Below are 19,647 nucleotides of genomic sequence, written 5' to 3' on the forward strand. Positions count from 1 at the left end.
TTTCATAGTTTCCAGAAAATTATAAGCAAGGATATATTTGTAAAATTTATTTTCATTTTGTTTTTCAGATCTACTGAGTGGAGAAAGCCAGTTAGAACTGGGTTGCAGTTATATTTCTGCTAGATAAATCTGTCTGCCAGCTAAAAACAAACATGGACAGCTTTGGAGAAATATTAGTTTAGATGTTGTTGGGTGCTACCACTGTGCTCCTACATTTTGTCCATAGTGATACCAGCTTTATATGAACAGACAGGCTTCTTTATTCAGCACAAACAGGCAAGGACAAATGTGAACAAAAATTGCTCCCCTTGAAGTCTCAAGAAATGATGAATAAAAAACAAAGAAGAAACTGTTCAACAAGGATGCATGACTGAGTGTTCAGCAAATCATTGGTTATTTTTCGTGTTTTTAAAATCTGTTTATCTGGGGAGTTGGATTGATCTGTGTGGGATAATATTTTCATTGGGAACAAGCCATATGGCTGATGCAGAATGTAATATAAGCATGTAATATCAGCATCCCTATATGTAATGCTCCAAAGTGTATCCATTTTTAACTATTATATTTTTATCTTTGGAGCAAGGTCATACTTTTTATGTAAATTTTCATTTTTAAAAATTATTATTGAAGCACTCATTTCAGGTGGATGATATCTGTTTTTATTCATTTCCATTTCTCATTCAAAGAAAATCAGATTGCTTAAAGATAATAATATATATTTTATTGTAATTTTGAAAATTAAAAAAAAAATAAAGCACCAATAAAAAATGCACTGTAGAGCCTTTCATTAGACTAAAAACGTCTTGCACAAATACATATACAGTGGCAGATTTATGCATTTAGTTTTCTTGAATCTGCACTTTCATAACAGGCTATCAGTGTGTCGATGGTACTGGTTTCCTCATCTGCTTTCTGAATATATCTCCAGACAGCTTCTTCCTGACCAGGTGACAAACAGTTCAGAACCAAGTTGATGCCTTCTCTTGCTTTCTGTTTGTAATACCTTCTCGTTCTTGGGGCAGCAGTGTCATAGCTAGACTTAAGTTGACCTATGGCTGGTTCAAACCCACCACGAACAAAAAAATTATTCAAATTCCCCAGGTCCTGATTCTTTACAGGTGTAGAGACCCAAAAAGCTTCAAAGTCTGTCCTCCCACTACTTTGTGAGCTGCCACTGCTGCTGCTGCTGCCTGACACTGGCATGTCTAACCTTGCACGCTGAAAAAAGAGGATCTTCAGTTATTGTAACCTTAATAATGGGAGAGGTGAAAAAAGTATTAGTGTACCTCAACAAAAGAATCTTTTCATATCAAATCTTCAATAAACCATCTATTGGTCACTAGCCACAAAGTCCTGATTTACAAATAAACTCGGTACTTTAACAATGTAAAAACAAACTGAGTGATTTACAAAATCTCTACTTCAATATGAGAAGAACTGGAGAAGTGGAGGAACTGCTACATATTTATATCAGTAGTGTGCACCTTATTAATTACAGTATTGCTAAAACTATGCATGGAAATGATATTTTAACTTACTTCAGTTTCTTCTTCGGCTGAAGAAAGTTTAGACATAGAAGCTACAGTTGTATCTTTAGTTGCTGTATATTTCTCATGGTGACAAGGGGGCCGTAGCAATAGTCCGAATGTTCGCTATAGAACCTTCGGACCAATGAACCCTTGATTCCTTCGGACCAATGAACCTTCAGACTATCGAGACGCCCCTGTGACGAGCACTCTTTCTCTTTACACCTTTTACAAAGAGCTGAAAAAAGAATGGTATCACCTTTCAACTAAGTATCAGCCAAATATACTACTTAAATTTCTACAATATTAATAAAAATTGTTTCATAATATATGTGCACAAAAAATCATTGAATACATGCAAGTGAGTTACTCTAATATAAATGTTCCATTTCTCAATAATTTCGTATAAAAAATATGCTAAACGATCTCCTATCATTGTATAGTGTAGATATAAACTGGGTCAGTTATAAAATTTGTTATGGTTTTTCCATTGTTGGTAAACTACAATTAGCTGATATAGCCATTATACTTACATGACCCTACTGGGACCAACACACCAAAATCTAGTTTCAGCTCCTTGGAAATCTCGACGCCAATTGCTTGGTAAGAAGAGGGTTTCCCTTTGAGAAGTGGGTGCTGGCACTTTTTGGACGTAGTCCAGTTCGTCCCTAAACGAAACCTGTGTGCTGGACATATAGTTTAGTCGAGTAGTTCACTCTCGGGGTCAAAGTCGAAATGGCCGAGCCTTTGAAGAATAAGCTCCTTTTTATCTGTAGCTTGTTTCTGGACATGAAGCACTTTCAGGTTTTTAAGTGGTTTTTAACGTCTCTGGTACACTCCCTAAGCAAAACACAGCTCGTGTGGCATTTGTATGGAATACTGAGTCCGCACGGTATATTTTCTGCACCAGGAATATTCGCTATCTCACATCTAAGTCTCCTTCCGCCATGTTGTGCACATTTTGGGGTCAATGACGCAGAGTCGTAAACGATAGTTTTGAAATATTTTCTTTATCCTCTAATCGTTACAATAACCTTAATAAAACTTTAAGAATATTTTCTATTATATTAATATAAACAAAAAGTACGATTTATAAAAATGAGACGCATTTGAACGGCACTGTGGACCGGAATCCCTGTATAACTCACCACTCATACCCCTCATTTCCGACGTCCACTCCTACATATTCTGACGAGGTGCAGTATTTTTTATTGCATAATCACAAAGATCAATGCCTTAACTTATCAGAAATTGTCTAAATTTATTCAAATTCGACGCCGTGTTAGGCTAAATTTACCAATCGGCGAGTGCTGATTTTTGACCTTGATTTTGTACCCTCTTTTCACGGGCCGAATTCGTTACTATAGCAACGTGATTGACATTTTAGTCACACATCACCCAAAAGGTCTTGGCATGGATCCTTAGAAAAAGTGAATAGTTAAAGCTGAAATGTTAAATCCTTCATGGAATTCTCAAGCAAACTTCCACTACTTTTGTTACGATATTTTGTGTAGTCAGGACCCCCAAATTTCAGATGGCAATATCTATTTTTTCCAGAATTTTCAGAATTTTTTTAAAGTGTGTTTTCAACATCTTTTGTAACAGTTATCAAACTCAGAAAATTTGGGTTGAATCTGTTGACCCCCACCTTGCCACATTTTGGCTGATTTGGTTGATTCTCTCGTGAAATGGCACTTAAGACAGCTCAACTATGTAGAGCACTTATACACAATTAAAAATAAACCCCGAGACATGTCTAAACCTCTACTCTTCATGGACATACCCAATGGGTATGTCTGATCGTCAGGTGTTTATTCATTTTTTTTTTAAATAAACACTGTTTATTTTTTGTTTCGTTTCGTTTGTTTGTGTTGTTTATCTTGTTTGCTTTGTGTTGCAGTGTTTCCCCTGCACTTAAATGAGCGAGGCGCCCGCCTCGATGATATTTGCAAGCGCCTCGCTGAAATTTGTCAAAAGCACCGCCTCGCTGGACTATATGGAACAACAAAGTATATTTTCACTCATGTTAACTGAAAATTATATTTATTTCTAAGCAAATATGGCATTTTCTGTTTACATACGTAATCCCATTGCTTCTGAGCACTTGATTTAGTAGTAACGGAAAGACGCATGCGCGTATGCCTAAAAATAACCAGCAGTTACTATCTCCCTGTGAGTGCCTCGTTTTCGCAGTTCTGTGCCTTATTTGAAGTATAAGAAACAGAGCGAAACGAGGCAACTGTTCTTGACACCATTTAATCACGTGTCAAGAATACACTTTCTCTATCACTTCATGTTCCGAAATTCAGACCGCCTGTTGTTTGTTTTTATAGTTTACGAATATTCACTGATAAAAAAGGAGCAAATAAAGTGGACTTCGTTGATTTTAAAAACTTGGAGAAGATTTTCTATTGATTTACGGGTGAGTTTTGTGAAAGCAGTAGCGTTGTAAAACTGGGTCACGTCAGTATTTCGCGTGGAAACCTATGCATTGAATATGAATTTCCATGACTGGATAGAACCATATAAATGAATAAACGAAGAACTAAAATTGATGATAAGTGTGATTTTCATCTCTTTAATTCCGAAGAATTCATTTAACGGTGTTTGAAGTTGATTATAAATTACATCTCAAACTACCTGTACGTATAACTAGTAGCGGGAGTCGCTTTGCGCTGAACGACAAGAGAGAGAACTTTTGCGGCAGTTTTATATTAGGATGAAGCACTCCCACACGCAAAGTCAATTGACCAGTTACTTTCACAAGAATGTGAAAACGGTAAAAACAACATATTTTATCAACTTTTTGGTCAATTTAAAAATAATTCAATGTAGTAAGCCCTTTTTCTCGTTTCTTGTAAGTATTAAAGTAGTTAACTTTTTTTTTTTTTTTTTTGAAAGAGTATGTTCTATAAACTGAAAAGGACTAAACATAGTGAATGCACAGACTGGAAAATAAATTTTGTCCAAACCTTTGTTATGTCATTACTGAATTTACTCCTCAAAACATCTAAAACAAGATAATTCAGTGCCACATAAAATGTAAAAAAATCAGTTCTAAATACCCTAAAATGCACCACGATTTAAAAAATTTTCCGGGGGGGCATGCCCCCGGGCCCCCCTAGTATTGCTGGGATCGCGGACTGCCTACCACCTCGCAGAGCTTGAAAGCCAGGGGAAACACTGTGTTGTCTCGTCTTGTGAGTGGCGCCCTCATATGTTGGATGATTGGTGTTCTTTTGAGTGGTAATTAAAGGTCACCATGTATTGTCATGGTTGGAACACGCCTAGTACTGTATGCTAAAGAGTGGAGGCAGCACTGTTATGTATGTATTTTAGTTATTTAATGTATGTGTTTTATTGTAATTTCTTCATTGTGAAATTTGTATTAAGTTGAAATTTATATGTGTTTATTCCTTTACTTTCATTTGTTTCAATTATATTTCAGTTCACCGTTACCATATTGTGTCTAGACAAGTGTAAATAAATGTTTATTCCTCCACCAGATTTTTGTTTTGACATTCACTACAAACACCTCCTAGTGATTAGACATATCCATTGATTTAGCCATGTCTTGGGTTTATTTATTTATTCTTTTTAGATAGATAGATACTTGCAAATATTGAGGGTCAAGAGGACCTCCACTACAAGAAATCGGCAGGTCCTCCCAAATCTGAACAGGTCCAAAGTACAATTTCCAAAAAACTATGTTTATAAGTGATTTGTTACTATGTATAACATTTTCAGATAAACCTTTCCAGTCGTAAGTACCTGCGATATCAAATCTTGCCAGTACTCTGGCATTTCAAGAAGTCATGACTGGTGGGACAGGCAGTTTCCCTTCCATGGGCTAATGAATACTTACCCCTTTTCAAACCAAGACATAATGGTTGGCTGATTGATGGGCACTTTCTTCTCCTTTTTAGATTTCCTCAAAGGTGCTGTAAAGATGATTTTTAAATGACCATGAACCTTAAGTTTACTGTCATTCCCTCTGTTAACATAATGTGACACTTAAAACTGCATTCCCTTCACATGTGACAAGCCATTTATTTTCAATTCAATCAGCCACAGTAATTTGCTAAACAATTCTTCGTTGACAAAGCCACATCTACCATTTTCACTAGCTGAACATAAAAAAGGCAGTAAAACTGTCAAATGTACAGACAGAAAACAGAATATAACAAGAGCAGTACAACGTAATGCTGAACAGAAGTAATATCATTCACTTTTAAATATATGATACTGTTAATGTGTATTGCATTGTGAAAAAATAACTGTCCCATGGGAGTTCAAAGTCATACCTTGATAAAAAAAAAAAAAACGTGTGAAAAATGAATAACTTGCATTAAAAAAACTGAAAAACTCACAGAAAAAGGGCTACTAGCACAGGGGTGTAAATGTTGCTCTCCCAGTTTCCCATAGGAAATCTATTGCGAGCTCAAGAATTTTATGAGAATTCTCACTTTCCTGTCCAGTCAATCGTTAAGAAAGTCAAAGAAATGCATAATCCTGTTGGGAAATTGCTATTAAAGGTCACTATCCCAAAGAACTGTAACCTATGGTAATACTCATTTCCTGACTCCGAGTTGCACGATGCATGTTGTCAAATATATATATTGAACCATATCCTACAATGCAAGTTACACAGAATTACACCTTGGAGGAATATACATACGCCGAAACTATGAACACCCTATAGTTTATGAAGAGCCAACTTGAAATTCAAGAGTTGTCAATCACTCTGTTTTCTACCAAAGCCCGCCAGGTGGATAAGCGCAGCCTTAATGGTTACTACATCATGTCAAGACTCAACGTTTCCAATTATGGCAAAATGGCTTAGTTAATGTAATGAGCAATTTTATTTCAAGTTTACTTTACCATAAAATAATAATCAAATTACCACCTTTGTATAGTTTTTGTGCCACCAGTGAGATTAACCTCATTCATGTTTAATAGTAACTATAGATGGACCATTTTTAAAATTGTGGAGAAATAGGGTTTTGTAAATATGCAAAGTTCAGTTCAAGGCAAAAAGCAGGTCAAAAGTCAACTTCAAAGTCACAGTTAGTTAGCCCATATATGATTTCCTATTCAAGTTCAAGTAGCTATGGGAGTATCTCTGCTTGTTTTGAAGTACTTCACCTTTTTATTTTCACCACTGAACATTGTGACATACTTTTTGATATAGTGCAACTCCTAACCATATGGAAAACAAAAAGGTATCAGCTTCAGTGTTGGGCTTCACAAGCTCTACAAATTGCAACAAACAGGAGGTCTCCATCATTTACGGTTCCAGATTTTGAGAGAATGTTCAGTTTGGGCATCTAATTTTTTCTTCTCCATTGAAAATGCACAAATTGACCCTAAACTCATGAAGATGAAAACAGACCATAAGTATAACTCCTCACTATAATATGAAAGCTTAGGTCTTAGTTTCCAAAAACTGGCAAAATTTTTTTTAAAGAAAATTCCCATATTTAAAAAAATTTAACCCGTTTGACCATGAAACAAAGGTCAAAGGCCATATCTAAGGACATCTCTCCACGTGGTTTTTGATAAGATAAATAAAAATCTGCCTAGGGGAGATTGAAATTTCAAAGTCGCCTAGGCGAGATAGCAATTCAAATCTCTCCTAGGCAGATTTAAAATCTGGCTGGATTTCAATTGCCATGTATGGAGTTTTGTGTGTGTGTGTGTGTGTGTGTGTGTGTGTGTGTGTGTGTGTGTGTGAATATTACACAAAATCAGGGAAAGCAAGATTTTTAGAACATTTTGACCCCTGTAAGCTGTTTGAGGATAATAAGTCACATTTCTGTTTTCATAGTTAATACTTTCAGTTATTATCTTTTCTTTTAGCAGAAGGACACAGTCACATCCTCTTTTTTTTTTTTAATTTAGCTCTCCAATGGGCATGCACAAAATTCATTACTTTAAAATATTTTTGCTTTTTAAGTGGAGAAATAAAGCTTTCAATAAAAAAATACATACCTTCAATTTCTTCCCTTAGGTCTTTGCTTGTCTCTTGCTTTCTTTCCTTCTTGGAGTCCAAATCTTCAACTTCCATTTCATTTTCCTACAAGTTAAAGATACATTGCTTACAATAAGGTTTGAGAGTATTTGTGTGAGTACAGGTAAGCATTAGCAGGAAATTTCAAAACTAAAATATATTGGGCAAAACCTTTTTCCTTCACCGTGTTTAATAATTGGTTTTCAATGTGATATGGCATCAGAAAAAACCTTGAATTGTACTAAATACAGAAGATATCAGGAAAATTATTATATTAGAAGCCTTTAGTACTGTAGCTAATGTGCATTGATGGAAGTTAGGAACCTGGGCGAAAGGCTAAAATTACTAAATAAAAATAAATTATAATGTCTGGCTGTTTTCAGGCACACTTGCAGCGTGACTTTATTTTTTTACTCTGTTGATCCATCCTCTATTTTGATGGTCTTCCAAAAGAAAAAATAATGGATACCAGTCAATATAAACTTAATAACCTGACCGTCTTCCGGAAGACCCAGAAGATGGTCTCAATCCACCCCTTCAGTAAGATTACAGTTTCAGGACCATGAGAGTTCAAATTCTCATGATGAAAGTCTCAATATTTGAAAAATGATGACAGTGCATAAAATAATATTACATAATGTTTAAAGACATAAAAAACAATACAACTGCTTATGTGGAAATATAGTAAATGTGCAGAGCCTCAGGCAGATGAGAGTTAAAAGTCACAAATGCCCGTGTTTGAGAAAAAATTAAAAAGGAAAACATAACAAAACTAGAAAAGCACTCCAAGAGCGCAGACCTCTGCCAAGACAGCAATTGTTGATTATTATTGATTGATTATTGATCCGGACCACCACCAAAAACTTATCATTGTCTTCCTTGCCCACTTCTGACAGTTCCTGAAAATTTCATCAAAATCGGTCCGTAACTTTTTGAGTTATGTTGATGACAGACAAACAGGGGTGAAAACATAACCTCCTTGGCAGAGGTAAATATAATTCCAATGATGCTGCCATTCAAACTTTTAATCTTTTTTGATATATATATATATATATATATATATATATATATATATATATATATATATATATATATATATATATATATATATATATATAGGAGACTACCAATATATATATTAAAAACTTGTTTGCAATATTAAACAAAATTTACCTGCATAATTATCACTGCTTACTTATTATTAATCTAGCAGAGAGCTTAACCTTTGGGAGTTTACAGGGAAATATCAACAAGTGTGCTTTATGTAATCTCATTTAATGGCCTATTAATGACTTTATAACTCTGAACTTAACTAAGTGATACCCAAGGGAAATTTACAGACTGACCCTCTCAAAGATCTTTCAGGCCCATAAGTCACATCTTAAGAAAAGCACATAACAATAATGCACAAAATAGGAGACTACCAATTCTGATGCAATAATATATTATGTTTAACTGCACAGTCAACATCAAATTTTAATTATGCACAACAGGTAACACCAACGAAAGTAAAAGCATAAGGCTTCAGGCCCATCAGAGTTCAAGTTTATACTTTGAAAGTGCCAGAATGAGAAAAATGAAAATTTCACACAAAATTGCATGAATTCATTGATAAAAGATAACCCAATTGAGCTGGCTTTCTAATTTGAACTGCATGCCAATCCTAAAAATCATACTTGTAAGTTAAAAACAAGGCAGCAAAGCTGTCAAATGTACGACAAAAAGCAGACAATAACAATGCACAAAACAGGCTACTGTCAATTCTGATGCAAAAGTACATTATGCTTAACTGCAAATTCAACATCAAATTTTAATTATGCTCAACAGGTAATACCAATGTAAGTGAAATGTGTAACAAGCGTAAGGCTTCAGGCCCATGGGAGTTTAAGTTCACACTTTGAAAATGCCAGAATGAGAAAAATGAAAATTTCACATAAAACTGCTTAAATTCAATAATAAATGATAACCCATTTGAGCTGGCTTTCTAATTTGAACTGCATGCCAATCCTACAAATCATACTTGTAAGTTGAAAATAATAATAAGTAACATAGTTTTCTTTTCATAATGTTTGTAGTAGCAGTGCAAAAAGATTTTTGTCAATTTTGATGTAACATTACAAAATAAATTACAGAATAATTATCACCAATTTTTGATTATTGACTATAAATAGCATGGACATGTAGAAAATTTGATTACCATTTGGCTTCATGTCCATGGGAGCTTCGAGTCCCACTATGAATATGCCAACATGATAAAAATGAATATTTCACTAAAATGTATAACTTCCAGAAAAAGACTGCTTTTCCAACTCAGGCTGCATTTTTAGTTAGGCGGCTAAGCCAAAAAATTGTGCAAAAGTTGATAAAAGCATGAAACTTTCCACGATGAATGACCATTGGGTGTTTGTCAATTTTGGATCGGGGGGCAACTCCAAAATTCACAAGTACCCGGATGAGCAGCTTTCTTAAAATATGCTGACTTGGCATTTTATGTACATCCAGAATTCACGTAAACGAGCACTACCGGCGTTAATTATGAACATGAATAAATTTGAGAAACGTACACTAACTGCTAACATCTATTACAGCAATGATGACGTCATGATGACGTCACTGGGTGATATTGCACAATACAAAATGACAAATATCGACTCACTCGCATATGCCAAATAGTCGAACCCTGCAATGATATTTCCTGTAAACATTCATTACAGAAATGCATCCTTGAGGGCTAGAAAGGTTGAGTTGACTTGGTTTCTACTTCCGAGACTTTGAGCATTTTCAATATGGCCGTCAATTTTTAGAGAAAATAGAAAAACAACCAAGAGTTGACAGATATAATTTATTTGTGGCTATTATGAACACATTTCCCGTCATAAGAACACAGTAGGATAAATGACTGCATACTAGCATGTTTCTGTTATTGAAAAAAAATGGCCGCCAACGCATACAGCAGAGGATGAAGTATAGCAGTATAATCAGTCTATAACTTGTATAATTAGTCTAATTAAAACTTTTTATGCCTTCGATTTTTCTGTTCATTTGGATTTTTAATTAGCCATGATCCTTACCTATCATTATCAGCTTGTTTGACACTCAAAAATAAAAGGAATGAAATGAAAAAAAAGAAAGAATAATTTTCAAAGGAGGGGGTATAAATAAAAATATTTAAAAAATAGTATAAAAAATATTTTAAAAATCAATTACGGAGTTATTTTGGCAATTTCTTTTTGGTGGGAGTCTGAACTGCTAGAGCACGTTTTAATGCAAAATAAACATTCAGTAGTCAGTTGTTACAATATCAACCATGTGAATAAATTTTGCTCTTGCAGGGCTAGACATTAGCATATTTCACTCAGTTGCGAATGAACGCATCCTAACCACCGGGTCTCCCGCTGACGATCTTCCACTAATGAGGCCCTTGAACAAATATTCAAATTGCCTTCTCTTTTTGCTCGGATCAATAACTATCTCCCGCTGACGATCTTCTGCTGACGAAGTCCCTAAAACAAATATGAAAATTACCTTCTCGTCTCGCTCGGATCGCTACCGATATTCCGCTGACGATATGAAAATTGCCTCTTCATCTCGTTTGGATCGCCAAAGTCTAAATGACATTTGCTACGGACGCCGTACAATGAACTCGTACACGTTTTCCGTGGGATTTTTATGACATCGTAATTGGCTACGGGCAACGGCAATTACCTCTACAGTACATGCTTGTGCCGTGTCTTGTCGCTAAAGACTAGGTCCCAACTACGATTTGGACGCACGGTATTTAGGTTCCTTGCGTCCTGCTAGGACGTAGCTAGATCGCACGTAGCGGCTGTTGATTATGTCGAAAAGTTTCTGCGTGCTGTTTGCGTCCTCCAAAAGTCGCAAGATGGACGTGCTCCTCAAGCGCGAACTCCCATGTTTTGCCCATTTTTTGGCCGTAGACCACACGTAGCAGCCCGTACGTTCGGTTGGGACCTAGGCTTTATATGAGCTTAAGCCTGGGTCCCAACTCCACGCACGATTTTCAGGACGTACGGTTTTTTAGGTTCCTCTCGTCTGGCTGGGCCGTAGCTAGATCGCAGGGAAGAAATCAAGTAACTGGTGTTTGTAATTAGTGCGCAAGAAGAAAGTGCGGGGACAGTACATGTACCTGAGAAGCTCAGCCTCTGCACGTCAGAAGTATCTCTGCGCCCGACGGGCTTTAGCACGTGTCCCGCATCGTGCACTACGTACGTTATGCGTACAAGGAGTACAGGCAACGCAAGGGCAACGCAAGTAGACGTTGGGCAGCCTTGGTTGTTGCTCGTCCTTTGGAAGGGAATCTTACGTGTTGAGATGTTTTGGGGGAGGTATAAAAACAGGAGCATGTTTGAGAAGTTTATTATATCCGCAGCAGTGTTCAAAGATGGTGAGCCCAATCATACTTTGCTTGTCCCCGATCCCCCTCTTCCCTCTTGCTCTTTGCTGTCTTTTTAGGCATTTTTACAACTTGACATCAATTTTTTGGCCGTAGACCAGACGTAGAAGCCCGTATGTTGGATTGGGACCCAGACTAAAGGATATGTAGGGAAAATTCGCTTTGTCGGGTGAAAGTGATCATACCGAGTCCGTTCAGTCTCAGTGCAATTGCAGCACGCCTTCCGTGTGGCTTTTCTTGGAGATAGACACGATGTCGGGACATATTCCTAGGATTTTTAGCACCCATGTGGTCAGAATAAAGAAGCACAACTTCAAATTTGTGAATAACAATAGTTTTAAACACCTTTGCTATTGTTATGCCCCCTTAACCCACCAAAGGTAGAAGGAATCGAAGCCATCGAGCGCTGACGATCTGCCGCTGACGAAGTCCTTTGCACGGATATGAAAATTGCTTTCTCGTCTCCCTTGGATCGAAAACAACCTCTTGCTAACGGTATGGAAATTGCCTTGGCGTCTGGGTCCGACCGCTGCCAATCTTCCGCGAACAAAATCCCTTGAACCAATATGAAAATTGCCGTCTCGTCTCGCTTGGATTGCAAACGATCTCCCTCTGAAGATTTGTAAATTGGTTTCGCATCTTGCTCCGATGGCGAATCACCTACCGCCGACGATCTCCCGCAAACGAAATCCGTACTTGAACGAATATGAAAATTACCTTCTCCTCTGTCAGCGCTGTCATGTGCTGCTTGAAGGTCTGATATGTTTCAGCTTTCATAATTTAACGGCAAGCTTGCTAAAAAATCTAATAAAAGTTGGAAATGCCTAGCATTGGTCAGTAGCCTTATTTTTCAAACATTAAGGGGTTGCTTCTGACATATCAGAGATGTCTGGCTGGTTAAGGGAAGAAGAAATTTGACGAACATATTTCCTTTCCTCTTTGTAACATCTAGTTAACCAATCTGTTTTATAATGTTGCCTGCATTGACCACAGGCGTATTATTTTACTGACATACAATGTTTATGCAGATTTCATTCGTTTAAAATCTTTTTCAACTGAAAAACATAATTTACCATCTTTTTACCTGCCTTTTCCGTGCCATTTTGGTGGCTATTTTGCTATTTCTATTAAAATGACTTGCAGATTATGTGAAAGAAAACCCTAATAAACACCACCTCTGTATTTGTATAAACATGCAAATAGACTTTAAAATGAAGAATCTTCACGCACTGTATATAGTTTGATGTAAATTGCTATGAATACTTATGTAATTTTGCGTAAAAATTGGCAGCCATTTTGGGTTACGAAAAGTGCCAATGTCCCAGAAGTTAGTAAAGCCAAGCTAAGTTGACTTTTCTGACCAAAAAAGAGGCATTTCTTTTTCAAACAATTACAGAAAACAACATAGTATTGTTCAACTATGGGACCAATTAGATTGGTAACCTGCTACTTGGAGGGCTTACGCCCTCACCACACATAAGTTGAATAATTAAATATAATGGTTGTGTAGGAAAAAAGCTAACGAAAAATCACGATGAACGGAAAAATCAAAGAAGAAGATGCCGTTAATTAGACTGATGATACTAGAAATATGCTGATTTTGCTGATTTACTTTACCCTTTGCCTCTACCCTATGTTTTGGCGGCCATTTTGTTTTTCTATCAGTAACAACGACGTGCTAGGATGTAGTCTTGTGCCCTACTGTGTTCTTCCGACATGAAACACATTCACAACAGCCACAAATAAAGTATATCCGTCGACTTCTGGTTGTTTTTCTGTTTTTCCTCAAAAATTGACGGCCATATTGAAAATGCTCAATGTCTCGGAAGTAGCAATCAAGCTAATTATACCTTTCTAACCCAAAAGGATGCACTTCTGTAATAAAAATTACGGAAAAGAAACATTACAGAGTTCGACTATTGTTCCTGTAGTAGAAAGTGGATATTTGTCATCCTAAATTGTGCAGTATCACCCAGTGACGTCATCGTGACGTCATCATTGCTCTCATAGATGTGCACAGTGAGCGTACGTTTTTAAAATCTATTTATGGTATCATAATTAGTATTGTTAGTGCTCGTTTTGATGAAATCTGAATGTACATAAAATGCTGAGTCAGCATATTTAAGAAAGCGCCTCATCCGGGTACTTGTGAATTTTGGAGTTGCCCCCCGATCCAAAATTGACAAACACCTAAGGGTCATTCATTGTGGAAAGTTTCATGCTTTTATCAACTTTTGCACAATTCTGGATATAATTTGGACTTAACCGCCTGACTATTTAGTCCTTTGTTTCTTTTTTGAAAGTTTGACAATCATAAGTAACATGGTTTTCCCATAATGGTCATCATGGCAGCAGCACCCAAAATTGTGTTTTCTTCTATTTTAATGCAATATTACATAATGCTTAACAGCATAATGACCATCAGTTTTTAATAATAAAAGATCCGTATCGTGGATTTTCAGAAAATGTGACTAGCATGGGTCTTCAAGCCCGTGGAGGTTCTAATTAAGTCACACCTTGAAAATGCCAAAATGTGAAAAATTAAATTTCCACAAAAAACTGATTAACTGCCAAAAAAATTTACCAAATAGTCTGCATTGCCCACTGAAGCTTTATTTAAGTCCCATGTTTCTTCCTGTAAGTTTGAGAACAGTAAGTGACATGGTTTTCCTTAAATGGTCATCATGGGAGCAGTGTCCAAAATAGGGGTGTCTTCAAATTTTGATGCACTATTACATAATGTTTAACAGGATAATTACCATCAATTTTTAATAATAAAATATTAGTATCATGGATATTCAGAAAATGTTCCTAGCAAAGGTCTTCAGGCCAAAGGAACTTCAAAGTCACACCTTGAAAATGCCAAAATGTAGACAAGACAGCACTGTCTTGAAATTTTTTTTTTTTCCATTTTTAACAATTTTTTAACATATAACAAAATTAACAATTTACTGCCATTTATATATGATCAACTTAGAAAATTGATGAGATGGGAAAAATATCAATAGAACAGTGTTTAATGTCCAATTTCCTCCATTCTGAGTTTCTGAACATAGTGAATGAATGTATCTGACAAACTGCAATGATATGAGTTTATTTCCATTTTTGAAACTCTATTATACAATACATGATAACAAGTTTACCATCATTTTTACATAATCAACTAACAATGTTGTAAAGATGCAGGAAATGTCAAACAAACACTTTTACGAATCTTATTAGTTAAATAATGAGACTGTTAACATGCCTAAGAATTGAATCTGAGGAAATGTTTAAAAACAGCATAACTTATAAAATAATGGCCCGATTATGCTGATTTTCGAACTTGACCTGCATTTTAGTAAGATTAATTACTCCTGTGAGTTTCATGACAACAGGTCTATCGGTTTTCCTTGAAATGTGTTAACAGTGTTGCACATATGCTGAAAAGTGAAAAAAACAGCATAACTACTAAAATAGTGGCCCGAACATGCCGATTTTCGAACTTGATCTGCGTTTTAGTAAGATTAATTACTCCTGTGAGTTTCATGACAACAGGCCTATCGGTTTTCCTTGAAATGTGTTAACAGTGTTGCATATATGCTAAAAAGTGAAAACACAGCATAAATACTACAATAATTGCCCAAACATGCTGATTTTCGAACTTGACCTGCGTTTTATGAATATTCATCAGCTCTGTAAATATAAAGCCAAAAAGTAAAACTGTCTTCCACTTATCGTGTTAACGATGAAAGTGCACGGCGACGGCGACGGCGACAGGGATGGCGACGGCGACGACAGACGCAGGTGATGGCAATATGTACAGACACATCTGTGTCTGTACATAATAATAATAAGTAACACAGTTTTCTTTTCATAATGTTTGCAGTAACAGTGCAAAAAGATTTTTGTCAATTTTGATGTAACATTACAAAATAAATTATAAAATAATTATCACCAATTTTTGATTATTGACTATAAATAGCATGGGCATTTAGAAAATTTGATTACTATTTGGCTTCATGTCCATGGGAGCTCCGAGTCCCACAATGAATATGCCAACACGATAATTATGAATTTTTCACTAAAATGTATAACTTCCAGAAAAAGAAGCCAATTAGACTGCTTTTCCAACTCAGGCTGCATTTTAGTCCTGTGTTTCTTTTTTGAAAGTTTGACAGTCATAAGTAACACGGTTTTCCCATAATGGTCATCATGGCAGCAGCACCAAAAATTGTGTTTTCTTCTATTTTGATGCAACATTACATAATGCTTAACAGCATAATGACCATCAATTTTTAATAATAATATATACGTATCATGGATTTTCAGAAAATGTAACTAGCATGGGTCTTCAAGCCCGTGGAGGTTCTAAGTCACACCTTGAAAATGCCAATATGTGAAAAATGAAATTTTCACAAAAAACAGTTTAACTGCCAGAAAAATTTACCAAACAGACTACATTTCCTACTGAAGCTGTATTTTAGTCCCATGTTTCTTTCCTGTAAGTTTGAGAACAGTAAGTGACATGATTTTCCTTAAGTGCTCATCATGGGAGCAGTGCCCAAAATAGGGGTTTCTTCAAATTTTAATGTAACATTACATAATGTTTAACAGCATAATGACCATCAATTTTTAATAATAGAATATTAGTAACATGGACATTCAGAAAATGTGACAAGCAAAGGTCTTCAGGATCATAGAACTTCAAAGTCACACCTTGAAAATGCCAATATGTGAAAAATTAAATTTTCACAAAAAACTGTTTAACTGCCAGAAAAAATTACCAAACAGACTGCATTGCCTACTGAAGCTGTATTTTAGTCCCATGTTTCTTTCCTGTAAGTTTGAGAACAGTAAGTGACACGATTTTCCTTAAATGGTCATCATGGGAGCAGTGCCCAAAATAGGGGTTTCTTCAAATTTTGATGCAATATTACATAATGTTTAACAGCATGATGACCATCAATTTTTAATAATAAAATATTAGTATCATGGATATTCAGAAAATGTGACTAGCAAAGGTCTTCAGGCTCATGGAACTACAAAGTCACACCTTGAAAATGCCAAAATGTAAACAAGACACCACTTTTCTGAAATGGGTTTATTTCCATTTTTAACACTTTTTAACATAAAACAAAATTAACAGTTTACTGCCATTTTTACAAGACCAACTAAGAAAATTGATGAGATGGGAAAAATATCAATAGAACAGTATTAAATGTCCAATTTCCTCCATTCTGAGATTCTGAACATAGTGGATGATTGAATCTGACAAACTGCAATGATATGTGTTTATTTCCATTTTTGACACTTCATTACACAATACACGATAACAAGTTTACCATCATTTTTACATAATCAACTAACAATGTTGTAAAGATGCAGGAAATGTCAAAAAAACACTTTTACATATCTTATTAGTTCAATGAGACTATTAACATGCCTAAGAATTGAATCAGAGAAAATGTGAAAAAAAAGCATAACTTCCCTAAAAATGACCCAATCATGCTGATTTTCGAACTTGACCTGCGTATTATAAATATTCATCAGTTCTGTAAGTTTCAAACCAAAAGGTAAAACGGTTTTCCACTTATAGTGTTTACGGTGTTGCATATATGCTGAAAAAAGTGAAAAAAAAGCAAAACTTCCATAAAAATGACCCCATAATGCTGATTTTCCAACTTGACCTGCGTATTATACAAATTCATCAGTTCTGTAAGTTTCAAACCAAAAGGTAAAACGGTTTTCCACTTATCGTGTTTACGGTGTTGCATATATGCTGAAAAAAGTGAAAAAAAGGCAAAACTTCCCTAAAAATGACCCGATCATGCTGATTTTCGAACTTGACCTGCGTATTATACAAATTCATCAGTTCTGTAAGTTTCAAACAAAAAGGTAAAACGGTTTTCCACTTATCTTGTTTACGGTGTTGCATATATGCTGAAAAAAGTGAAAAAACAGCATAACTTCCCTAAAAATGGCCAGATCATGCTGATTTTCGAACTTGACCTGAATATTATGAATATTCATCAGTTCTGTAAGTTTCAAGTCAAAACGTAAAACCGTTTTCCACTTATCGTGTTTACGGTAAAAGTGCATGCCAACGGCAACGGCAACGGCGACGACAGACGCAGGTGACGGCTATATGTACAGACACATCTGTGTCTGTACATAAAAACAAAAATGGCCTACGTTTTTTTAATTTTCATCAGTTCTGTAAGTTTCAAGCCAAAAGGTAAAACAGTTTTCCACTGATCGTGTTATCGGTGAAAGTGTAGGCGATGGCGATGACAGATGCAGGTGACAACTATTTGTACAGACACATCTGTGTCTTTGCATAAAAATGTTTATATTTCTATGGTGCTCAGGTAAAAGAGAAATTTAAGAAACCCATTTTTCAGTTTTTACCCCAAAATTGCAATTATGACGTCACCCTGAGATGACATGTGTAAATGTTAATTTAGTCACTAAACACTAAAGATTTATTTATTACCCAAAAGAATATATGTAAGACTGCATTCCCACAGATTTTAGATTGACCTATCCCCGTGGGGAGTCTCATTAGATTGCTGTCAGATTAGCCAGCTTAAATGTCTGTCCCGCCTACTAAAAGCTGTAAGGGGGTAATTATGTTTCGTGTGCGCTCGGCTGACAGCAATTTAGCATGAACACCCAGGGAGTTACGTCGATCCAGATGGATCAATCTAAATCTGTGGGAACCCAGTCTAAGGCAGTAAATAAGGTGCTTTGGGTGAAGTGTGATAATCTTAAACTGACGATTAAAGCTCTGAGTAGCCTATGCTTATACATAGCAATGAGAAATATAAATGCCAGTATTTTATATTTTTGAGATTTCTATCGTTTTAAATCAGCACAAAGATAGGTGCATAATTGAATAAGATGCAGAAAAACCCTCATTTTTGATATATGGATGATAATAAGCTTTAAGGGTTACAAAACCATCTTTACATACAAACTCTCCGATTTTGCTAATTTGTCAACATATGATAACTTACCTTCTCTGATAATTCCCTTTTGTTTAAGTCATATTCCAGCTCTTCCAAACTGAAATAATAAAGAAAATAAACAATACGGTATGTATCAGTGTTCTCCACGACCTGTTTTTAGGTGGCGCAGCGCCACCTTATCTCGATGCTGCGCCACCTTATGCGATCTTGCGCCACCTAATATGAGTGTCCCGCCACCTTATATTTCAAGCATTGAGAAGATCTTAATAATAATAAATATTTTCTGGTAGAAATATAAGATATTAAACTTCATTTTGTATAGCTTGACTGTCGTTTTTGCATCCGTTCAACGCGATATCAATTAAACACTGCAGCCGACAGTAGTCGGGCAGTCTCAAAACAGATGACAAGTTTACCCCATAATGCGTATTTCATGAGTACATGTATTTAGCGAGCGTCAGGTTCCATTCTGGCAACTCTACCTCTCCGAGACAGATACCACAAGATACTCAGTTTTTCTCATTAGAATCTCATACAGTGGATTTACAGACCTGGTGATCATCGGTTAGTAATAACGAATATAATCATAACAAGCACAAGCAAATACGGCACTTTACGGAACAGTTTACTGTGCTGTTCATCTCCCCGTAAAACAAATTTATTACTACAATAATCAAAGGGAATGATTCCCATTTTTTCAAAGATCTGAAGAATGAAAAACCTACTATGTGAAACTTTCAAAGAAAT

The 19,647-nt window shown here is 35.9% G+C and overlaps 2 protein-coding genes across 2 annotated transcripts in view; both read right to left on the bottom strand.

The window, feature by feature from the left end:
• The window catches only part of LOC106166632 (DNA (cytosine-5)-methyltransferase PliMCI), a 111,090-nt gene that overhangs the window by 87,268 nt on the left and 4,175 nt on the right, over positions 1–19,647 (bottom strand). Inside the window, exons 2-4 of the mRNA XM_087009113.1 lie at positions 18,949–18,997; positions 7,518–7,602; positions 5,392–5,467 (exon numbers count right to left, since the gene is read on the bottom strand). Of these exons, the coding sequence (XP_086865239.1) occupies positions 5,392–5,467; positions 7,518–7,602; positions 18,949–18,997 (210 nt within the window). The remainder of the gene's footprint in view (positions 1–5,391; positions 5,468–7,517; positions 7,603–18,948; positions 18,998–19,647) is intronic.
• Positions 637–5,381, bottom strand: LOC106166633 (uncharacterized). Its single transcript, XM_087009114.1, has 3 exons — positions 2,060–5,381; positions 1,539–1,764; positions 637–1,218 (listed from the first exon to the last, which is right to left on the bottom strand). The coding sequence occupies exons 2-3, from the start codon at positions 1,572–1,574 to the stop codon at positions 832–834; spliced, it is 423 nt and encodes a 140-aa protein (XP_086865240.1). The 5' UTR covers positions 1,575–1,764; positions 2,060–5,381; the 3' UTR covers positions 637–831.

Source organism: Lingula anatina, chromosome 3 (genome assembly GCF_051362555.1).
Source record: "Lingula anatina isolate TDL-2025a chromosome 3, LinAna3.0, whole genome shotgun sequence".
In the NCBI taxonomy this organism is placed as follows: domain Eukaryota; kingdom Metazoa; phylum Brachiopoda; class Lingulata; order Lingulida; family Lingulidae; genus Lingula; species Lingula anatina.